Here is an 11,178-nt window from a genome sequence, read left to right as displayed (position 1 = left end):
CCCCCATTTCACATTGCCCGTGAGGGTCATCTCTGAATGATCTCTCCCTGTCCCTGTTTCGACTCGTGAACTTTTTGTTGTATTTTCTCTCCTCTGTCCAGTTGCAGAGAGGAGTGACAGAGCAGCTTTGGTGGGTGCCTGTCATTCAACGGGGGTCAAACCACCACAGGCATCCAGCTGCTCCCTCCAGGTCTTCTGCAAGCTGACCAGACACAGGATGAACACTTCCTGGGGAGGTGACTTGGGGGGAAATGGGCAATCTCCCCCCCATCTCCTGAACCTGTATGAAAAAATCCACTCAGCTGAGCTACAAGAACCACCATAAAAGAAAGAGGAAAAGGCCACTATTGCATACAGGAGAAAGGACCTTGGGACACTTGCACCATAAGAGTAGTCATCACCCAGCAGACAAGCTGGGTTTGTCTTGGAAGCACAGCCTCTCAGGAGTGCACATTCAGGTCCTTCAGGAAAAATTGCTGCTCCTTCAGGAAAAATGCAATATTTTTGGGACAAGAACCGTGTGTGCTATTGTTGAGAGCAAGACCGAAATGGTCCTTCTGAATGTGCTGAGCAAAGACATCAGTCCCACTAAATATGCAGAAAACAATCTGGGCATGGAACTCATTGCTCTGGTTAGTCTGTGATCAACGGAAGTGTGAATATAGGCCAGACCACTCCAGTGTCAACCACTGCTCATCAAACCAAACAGTAATAATTTTCTCATCACTCCAAGCATGAGTTCCCAGCAGCATCTTCCTGTTAATAAACAAGAACAAGAGTATCCCTTCACATAGCGATGGTAACAGCTCAGGAACAGCCTTTTGCAGAGTCTCCACATCCAGCTGCTCAAACTGTGTTAGTGTTGTTCCATCAGAAATGCTCCCTCTTCCTGCTTCGAATAGCCTTGCTAGTTTTCCCAGAAGGTTGTTAGGAAGGCAGGGGTTTTTGTTGCCAGCTATGTTATAACTTCAGAGGTGACACATGTAGGCTGGAAGTAAAGCTCTGCTCAAGAAAGCCAGAATCTATTTCACTCGTCTTTTGTCAAATATTACGGGCAACAGTCAAAGGTGACAACTAACTGCTAGACCTGCACCTGTGCCACCCGGGGAATTACCAGCCTTAAGGAGAGGTAATTGTTGGGAGATCACATCCCATTATTACAAGCTGTCAACCTTTATTTTTTACCCCCTCAAGGTGAAGGGATGATAGCTTCTAAAATGTGGCACAATGCACAGACTGAGAAGGCAAAAAGTAAAACCAGTTTTACAGAATGGTTTATCAGTAACAACATGAAAGTAACCATCCAGAGATCCATACCTGGTTAATGTGCTGTAGCAAGCTTTGAGTATGCTATCATTGCTCTTTGTGCCCTAATTCCTTCCTTCACAAAGGCACTAGAAGGCTCATTAATTTCCAACACTTAGTGAACTAGCCAGACCATGCAAACAAGCCTTCAGTGTAGGACGAGCTTAGCTCTGTACGGAGACAAAGCACAGCATTCCCTCTTCTGAAGTGTATTTCTCCTTACACAACTTTCAACAAGCAAATTAAATCCTCTCAAAATCAAGTTCCCATTTTTAGCCTACATTACAGGACATACTACTTTTTCTATTCTCTTCTATTCAAGCACTTAGAAACATGCAGTTTCCCCTACAGCCTGTGAAGATATAAACTACATTTTATTCACAGTATTCCCTCCCACCCTGTGAACACCTATGAACTTAATGTATTTCTAATACATTAACACACATTTTGCTGATAGAAATTCAGGCTTCTCCTGCATGTCACTCCCATTGCCAGAATTCAGGGCACACCACACAGAGCAGAACCAGAGCCAAGCTCATCTTGTGGATACTCACTAGCACAACTGTGTTATTTTTGACACCCAATTACACAAAACCTGTGTGACAACAAAACAAATGTACAGATATTTGTGATCACAGATCCTACTCTACCACTTAAAGAGATGCAAAGTACCGTGTTTTCTAAAGGAACTTGTCTCTTTCTACAAAACTGAAGCAGAACCCACAGAGACTGATCCAGTGTTAATCCAAGAGAACTTCTCAATAAAGATAGTGGAGATGGCTCTTGGTTTCAATAGGAAACAACATAGACAAGAAATAAATACAAATAAAGAAGCTCCTTAGATATTGTCTAAACCAACACAGATATCTTCAGGACAACGTCAGTTATTGCCAAACAATCACAGTGAAATTTAGTTTTAGGGTTCTTCTAAAGCAAAGCTGATCTAGTGAACTGCAATCACTAAATCTAAGTACTGCCATTCTGAGGCCAAAACATCAGCAAGCCCAACAGCCTTTCTCTGTGCCTCCCTCACAGCTGGGACAAGCCCCTGGAATACAGCCAGCAGATATCTTCAGGACAACGTCAGCTATTGCCAAACAATCACAGTGAAATTTAGTTTTAGGGTTCTTCTAAAGCAAATGAAAGGAAAAAAGAAAGGAGCAGCATTTATCCATGTGTTAACAATGCTGAAATAGATGAAAATGACCGTGTTTCACAACTGTATGTGTTTCAGAAAGAGGTTTTCATGATTAATTTAAACACAGGCTTAAAATTGCACAAATGGTTTAGTAACTTCTGCTGCAGTGATTTTGTCTTACTGCCCAGAACTGAAGTCAGATCAGCCACAGAAACCAGAGGTGCACCCAGCAGTTACTCCAGGGAAACCACAGCTCTGTGCTCAGAGTCTCATGGAGAGTGTAACATGAGGCAGTGAAGAATGGAGCTGCATTCTTACCCGTCCTTTTTCAACTTGCTTCAGAGGGGAGGATAGCTTTAGACATCACTTTACATTCACCCTCATCTTACAGAATACTCTGGTATTTACTGCAGTTTAAAAATAAAGTCAGTCTTCACATGTTTTGGGTCTTTCCATTACCAGTCAGTGCAACACCAGCAGGAGTCACTGCTTGACAGCAGGCAGTACAGTGTAACTGTGAAACAGAAGAAATTCCAAGGCATTGTAAAGCTGTTAAGGTTCTGAAAGTAAATGTACTGATGGTGTTACAACCTACTGAATAGCTCTGTAATACTCAGGATTGCTTAATGCTGGTATATTCTATATATGCAGTTTAATCCATAACAAGATGCATCTCATCACCATTTAAAAATGTCCATGACATTTTTTACCTAAGCAATCTGAAAGCATAGAGGGGTTGAAGTATGATAGGCTGGGTCACTGCAAAAATGGGAAAATCTGGGAAACTAGGTCGAACAAACAGATTCCAGAACCACTATTTAGGTTCTTCTCCTAACATCTCTGAATCATTGATTATAAACAGAATATGTATTTTGTACAGAGATACAGACTCACATAAAACACCTATTTATAGACATACACCAATAGAAATTGTATTATTTGTTATAGAATGTTCTGTTTCACAGCTAGTAACCACGGTCTCAGTTTTGCATAAAGGCACAGAAGAGTACACAGACACCAATATGAATTTCCTGCTGCCAGGAGGCTCCATTCCCCTTTGAGCTAAGCAACCGCAAAGCCTGGTTGTTTGAATGGCTAAACTTGGATACTTCAACATCAGCTCCTTTCCTGACTAGCCTAAAACAAAGCAGGCTGATAAATGCTCAAACTCAGAATCATTATAAATTAAAGATGTAAATACGTAATTTTTTTCCGGTGCTAAATGATCTGGTTTTGGAGAAGTGTTCTGCAGGGTATTTGTAGTGTCTTTAGATTTAACTAAAAAAAAAAAAAAATCAGGATTTTGTATCATTACATGCTAAATTATTACAAACTAATCTTCATTCAAAGATTCCTACTAATAATAGTGTATAAAACAATAGAGGGCTCCAAAATATGTAATCATGATCTGTAAAAATTCAAGGCAGATAATACATTAGTAGATTAAAAAATTAAATCAGTAAGCATGTGACATTGCATAGCACTTTATTTCCAGGTGATGTGCTTGCTGTAGGAATAAGTTTAGGGAGAAAGTCACAGAGTTCAATAATTCCATATGAAGTAGCTCACATTTTGCTGTTCATCCTCACACAAGTATGTCTCAACAGGCAGCCACAGTCAGCACGACATATGGATCCAGTCCGAGCAGGCTGCTTGTCCTCAAGAGCTGCAAGACTGCTTATGCTGCCTGTCAAGACAGACTTTTGAGCCAAGCTGCACAGCCTTCCCTTGACTTCTCAAAGGATAAAATGGTTTGTGTCCCAAACAATCCATACTTTCTGGACTTGGCTTTTATTAATTTTTTTTTCTACAGAAAAAAAATTTGTTACAAGAGAAAAATATTTATTATGTATACATTATTTTGATAAAAAACTGTCCAAGACAACAAACAGGATAAAAGGAATTGTATTCCTTAGACTTGTTATTAAATAGCTGCACATAGATAAGTCCATATGCCACATATGTTACTGCTGAACATCACTGTTAACAAGTAAAGCACCACCGATAATTCCTCTGCATTACCAAAGTAAACAAGTTTGAATCTTTGAAAGGCATTAAACCTTCTGTCTCATCAAATAAATAGGTAACCTTAAACATCACTTGAAAGGCAGAAATACATACATTTAACTGTGCTGAAACCAAAACCATTGCCAGATTAATTACATTTAAACACATTGTTGAGGTACAAAACAATTCAGAAGACCTCTAGGCATCATTAGCTCTGCATTTGGCATAGAGTGCAGCAACATAATGGTGTTTGTTTTTTAGCTGTACTGATGAAGTACAAAAGATTAAGATAACACACGAGGCATGTCTTAGAATTCCCACTTCTTTCCCCTCTAAAGTTAGGTTTTAAAAAGAGTATTAAAGCATGATTCTGCAGATTTATGTTGAGGTATTACTTCACATGAAATATTGCTTGTGTTGGAATAAAGTTCTGCTTCTCTTTCATCTCCAATACAGTACTCCAGAGTCCACCTGCCCATCAATATTTACCAGACTTACAGATTAATCCCCATTAGGGATAAGAGAAGTTCCTCATTCCATCTCCAAAACACAATAGTAAAACAGACACCTATAAATGCAAACACATCATGTGTGCACACGCCCAGGCATTCACAAGCACAGCCTACACCTTCTTCTGTTGGAGTTTTGGTTAAAGGACAGGTTATATGAAGTTTTAAAAAGTATTTCAAGGATACCTTACATTCCCTACAACCTCACCTTGCAGCCCCCTTTCATGTGAATTGCATGGAAAAGCTGATGGAACGTCACAAGGTCTGGACACTTGAAGATGACTTAGTGAAAATAGGGTGGTAAGAACAAGAATTGGTCCCTAGCCTCTACCTTTCAGTATAGAGTAATGCCATCAGAGCAAACAGTTGGAAGAATTTTCAATGCCTGTGAAATCTTTTGGCCCTCTTTCTTCCACATTTGTGTATCTTCTCCTTATTCCCCACCCCCATGGAAAATGTATTCAAGATTGTGTTGTATTAAATTGTATTTCCATTTACTTTGGAAGAAATGGAATCAATGTTTTTTTAAATAATATGAACAGAAGTTTATGTTTAGAAATACCTTTCCTTAGTCTCAAGCATCTCCTGTCAAATCTGAGTTCAAGTATGTGGTAATTCAGGAAGGGAAAGAGCATTTTTTTAAAGATCAAGACAAAACTGTGTATATTAGTTTAGCTGTGGGTTGGTCAAACTATGATTCAAAACTCTAAGGATAACAGGTGGGTACCTGAAAATACTATACTAATTCATTTTTTCAAGGTAATTTTTTTGCATTTACTAAGATCAAGTGTATCAGAAAGTAGAAATGTGAAGGAGGAAATAAGCCAGCAGAATAATCACACAAATTGCTATTCAAATTCTCATTCTTCCAAGTGAACAGCTCTTAGATGGCTGGAACACATCCCAGCTGCACCACTTGGGCATCCTCGGAGGCTGGCATATTAAGACACAACAGAAACTCTAGAAATCAGAGGGACAGGAATTTTTAAAAAAAAATCTTCACAAAAAGAAACATGAATTGAGGTTTTTGTTTGTTTAATAAAAGCTTGCAAGGCACATGTTTCAACTGAATTGCAACATCTACAGCAAAGCAGATCAAAATTTGTAAAACTTTCCCACAACCCTTTCAGGGAGTTAAACCTGTGATCTGGTTGAAAACCAAGCCAGGGTTGTCTGCACAAGTCTGGTGTAATTATGCCCTTTGTTGTCCCACTGAGGAATATCACTGGAACTTATTTTTCACAGAAGCTGGAGATTAGACATATTTTTGCTAGTCCATGGCTGGATAAGAAATGAATTCACTTTCTTTGTAAGATACGATTCTTTCAGTCACTAGTTTTAATTATGCCTTTTTACAGGAACATCCACAATGTTCTCCCAAATAAAAGGCTCCTTCTGTTACTTAAGGCTGCTGTGCCAATGGTGCTGCAATATAATTTTCTCTAATATAAAAAGGTAAAAATCTTAAATGATTCTCCTAAAGCAGAATCAATTGAAGTATCAAGAATACATCTTAAAAACTATGACAAAATTAATAACAGTAACTATGTCACAGTTCAAATAAAGTTCAACTTGTTCATTTAAACATGTATAAAGGCCAACGTGCTACAAGACAGTTTTGTTTAGATGTGTGGGTGGCCTCATTTGTGGCTTTCTTAATATGTGTGCTCTACATGTATGTGTTCAAGCTATGTTTTACATGGTAACACAGACAACATTGCAGTGAAACACAACAGGCAGCCAAGGACAGTTGAATGTTACATCTCAGCATGTCAGTCTAAGGCATGAAGCCAGAAGTTCTGCAACTTCATCTACCCAAGTACAGTTGTAACCCTGAAGTTTGCACTTGGAATGCCTTATTGCTGATATGAAGTGATATTCATGAATTACTAACCTCAAGAGATTAAATGACCAACACACAGACAAGTAATTCCTTGACAATGATTCAAACAAACCTAAACTGGAAAAGGAACTGTAAACTTACTCCAAATATTACATCTATATCCACACATACAGAGGGGGTTCCTGCAGGCCTGCCACAGCTCAAGTTAATACACAAGCTTCTGTTGGTATAAGGTAATTGAGCAGTCTGAAACAGCCCAGTGCAGTAAAACATGCACTTGTGCACAAGCAAATACATGCAGCCTGCACTCCAGCAGACACACAGGTACACACTATCCCCAACATGATGCCTGTATGCCCAGAAAGGATATTTACTTATAACTTGTAACTCAGGTATATGGATAAGTGTTTTTCTCAGTGACAACATCCCATATATTTGATAGATTTATCTGAATGTTGGTTTCAAATAAAATGCACAATTTAACATTTTGTCAAGACTCATAGGCCTAAAAATATAACTAAAGTAAAAAACACATTACAGACATGTTGGCTTTTACAACAATAAAGCTTTTTTCTTTTAAATCACTCCAAAAGTGATAACAAGTTTTAAAAAATCTCAGCACTACGTGTCAGTGTAAAATAAGCAAGTGTATCTGCATAGAGCAGAGAAGAATCATGCACATACAACAACATGCTGCAGTTCCTAATAATTTCAGAGTTAAAATCTCCAATTTGCAGTAAGGATTGTTTTGCAGCTTCTACTTGCAGAATGGTTTGCAGATTTTTCAGCTAAGGTTTCATCCTATTTTGCCAGATCCTTCATTAAAGACATCTGGGCTCCAAAGAGCCTGACAGACTGGTCTCTGGGCCAGCTGTTACATTAATTTGTAACGGCAGGTAACTCCCAAGGGGTGAGCAACTTCTTCCAAAACTTAGTCCTGACCTTTTGTCCAGTTACATCTACATTAAGCAAAGCTATGGTTACCTTTTATTGGAGTTTCCATTCTCAACACTAGGTTTAGGCCCGGAGTTATAATTAAAACATCATTCATTTTCTTGAAAGTCTATCAGCCAGCAACAAACAGGATGAACAGATCATTTGTTAAGAAAAGGAGTTGTAGAGGCAAAAAGGGGCAAATTTTAGAGGGAAGCAAAACTGCAGAGTACTTTGCCAAATTTTCAAAGATCTGTGTATTTGCATAATTGACATAAAAATAGCTATGCACACCTGTACCATTATTTATTAATGGTGGTGATTATAGTGTTTTAGATGACAGTTATGGCACTATCTTAATATAGCTATTGCATAATAAGTTGAATGAAATGAGTATCACCCATCTGTCCACACACACACACACACACACACGTACCAGCACACACATAGGGGGTGAAACTGAAGTGCAGAAGTCTCAGAAACAAACCTGGTTGTCCTGCTACACTTGCCTGAAGACAAGTGTGGCATACTGTGGTATACTGGCCGTTCTGGTGGCTGCTAAGAAAGACACACTTATGATACACACATAAACACTTAAATGGAGAAATGCTGAAGACAAATTCTTTCCAAACTGAAGGTCTGAGCTTGTCACCTCCTATTGCTAGGTCTAATTCCTAGCATTTCCACCAACATGTCTCTGTAGACAACAGAGACAGCAATGTAGAGATCAGTGCCTTAATCTATGGAAGTGTTGTTTCAGTAAAATCTTTCTTACATGATTTATAAAAACTATATAGCTACACATAAGATGTATAAATGTGTGTTTGAGAAACACAGAAATGTTTACCATGGAAGACAGGAAGAATTAAAACAAAGCAAAAAGAAACCCCAAACTAAAAATCCAAATACTTACTTGAAAAGACTTGGGATAGTGATTGCTTTCTTGCTAAAAATTAAAAGCTATATGACTTAAACAAGCTCTTCAAATAATTTTTCTGTATTTACTGAAGTCTACACATATCAACTCTCTAACACTAAAGTTAGAAATCTCATTTACATGAAGATTAAGATGATTTCTAATGGGAAGAAAAATGTAAAAACATGGAAGACTGTAGCACATTGTAGAGACTGTAAAACTGATGAATGTCCCCATTTCCTTCAAGGATGGTATATGTGTCAGCTGATCTTTAGATCAAAGAATTTCAGCTTGGTAGAGTAAAGTTGTCAGTACAATGCATGTGTGCACATCTATCTGCAAAAATAGACCTCCTTGCTCAAAAGGAACTTTTCCAACTGAAATTCATTCACAATCAATCCTCAGAAAGAAGCTTGCATGCTTTTTTAGGACTGGAAGGATATCACAGTGTTGATTCTATATACAAAGTAGGATCTATTCCAGTATACTCGAGTGAAATAATTCACATATGGAGAATAGTTCATTTTGATTTCATGACAAAATCGTCCATATTTTGAGTAGGCATAGTTGTCACCTTCCTCACAAACCACCTGTCAGAAAGAAAAAGACCTAATTACAGTACTGAAGATAAGTGGTTACAGAATGTAATTCTGTACATTTAATTAACTTTTGTATTCTATAAATTTCATTTATTAGAGACAATTAATTTCCACATTGTATAGTTCCAATAAACTGAAAACATATTCCCCTGTAATTTGTTTAACCGCCTAAAAAAGCCTTTGTGAATTAATTCCTTTGTCAAGGTAGCATACATTAAAACCAGTGTACTTCATTCATATTATAAAGAACAACAGCAGTCAAAATTATGCACATGCCCCATTTTCCCAGTAATTCAAACCTGACCTGCACAGGACATACCAGTATGAAGGAAACTAAAATCTCCATTACCTTTCCCAGGCCAAGCAAGTTTGATGTACCTAATAAAGACCAAAGACACACACACACATCTCCCTACAAATTCCAACCAAGTGACTTAGAAGCAAACTGCATTCTAGGATCTAATGTCTGATATCCCTGAAGAAATCCCTTCATTATTCCTTCTGATGCCACAAATTTACACAGTTTTAAAAAAAAAGGTGATAGGACAAACTCATGAAGAAAAATCGACCAGCGGCTTCCAAACACAAAGAAAATTGCCCTGAGCTACAGTCCTTCAGCAACAGACTGCTGGAAAACATTTGTCTTTCCCTATCAGTAAACCTATGCTCTCAGCCAGTGTCAGAAACAAGATATTGGACTAGGACTACAGGATGTATCACAAGCTATAAAGTATCTTCTTAAACACAGCAATTCAAAACACATTCCCGGACCAGTCAACACATTGTCTGCCCACTGTCTCACCTACTTTGGGAGTAAGTAAATGCTGCACTGCAGTCTCCAAATATGTATTCACTAGCTTCCACTACTTTGGAGTATCTTGATAACCTTCCAATACGACTTAAACAAATTTTGTTAGCAAGCAAACTGAGAGATTTGTTTAAAGCTTCCTGAGACAATACACTTTATTAACTTTACAGAAAAAATTGTCAGTTTTCTGAAAAATACCCAAATATACACAAACCAACCACTTCCCCCAAAACAACAATAACAAAAACCACGACAAAAAACACAAGAAAGATTATCAAGCTTATGTGTGAGAGAGAAGCATGCAGGAAGCGTGGAGACGAAGATGCAGGGGTATTAGGGCATGAAATCCTGAAATTGTGGTTAATTGCTCCAGTGAAGATACTAAGTGTGAAGAGGAAACAGAAACTTACTCATGCAAACACAGATCTGAGGAGAAACTGAGAGGTAATGTGCAGATTAACAATCATGAAGGTTATTCAGACACACACACTTAGTTATGGTACAGTATATTGGATATATCCTGGAATAATCACAGCATAGATGATTTTAGCAGCAAGACTAGGAAAGAAATAATAGATTTCAGCAATGGTAAGGAATTTAATAGAAAAAATGGGGACAATATCCTTCATGGATAAAGTAGGAAACCTAGAAGTGAAATTGACACCAGCTGTAGATTCCTGGGGAAATATAGAGTAATCCCCTAATAACATACCACTCCTATATTGCTTAGAGGTAACTGACAACTCCCTCTTTCTTGTTGATCTGAGACTAAGCAATGAAAATCTAAGTGAGTTTAAGGTCACCCCCTGCCTTTATAAAACCAAAATTTTTGCTGGATTTCCAGGAAGCCAATGAACAAGTGGCAGTGAGATCACTTTATAAACCCCATCTTACTCCCTATTTAAGCAGCAAAAGCAGCACTACCAACATCCAAAGAGACAGAACACGTCAATGACTGAAGCAGCATTCATGGTGCAGTTTATTCAGCCAATCTTTCTACCAGATGTGGTTTAAACTACCTGTTGGTGTGCTAACCTATCTGCAAGGCTGAACTGAATAGACTTGCACCCTCATCAGAACCAAACAGTCTGTACTGAACTAAATGGTACTAAACTCATCC

General features: G+C 38.2%; 1 protein-coding gene across 2 annotated transcripts in view; it reads right to left on the bottom strand.

Annotated features, from left to right (window-relative positions):
* Positions 1-3,911: 3,911 nt before the first annotated feature.
* The window catches only part of DPY19L4 (dpy-19 like 4), a 34,621-nt gene continuing 27,354 nt past the window's right edge, over positions 3,912-11,178 (bottom strand). For both annotated transcript variants that reach the window (XM_030241708.2, XM_030241700.2), the window contains exon 19: positions 3,912-9,241. In XM_030241708.2, coding sequence (XP_030097568.1) covers positions 9,077-9,241 — 165 coding nt within the window. In that variant the 3' untranslated portion in view covers positions 3,912-9,076. The remainder of the gene's footprint in view (positions 9,242-11,178) is intronic.

Source organism: Serinus canaria, chromosome 2 (assembly GCF_022539315.1).
Source record: "Serinus canaria isolate serCan28SL12 chromosome 2, serCan2020, whole genome shotgun sequence".
In the NCBI taxonomy this organism is placed as follows: domain Eukaryota; kingdom Metazoa; phylum Chordata; class Aves; order Passeriformes; family Fringillidae; genus Serinus; species Serinus canaria.
This window is presented reverse-complemented; position numbering and strand designations above follow the sequence as displayed.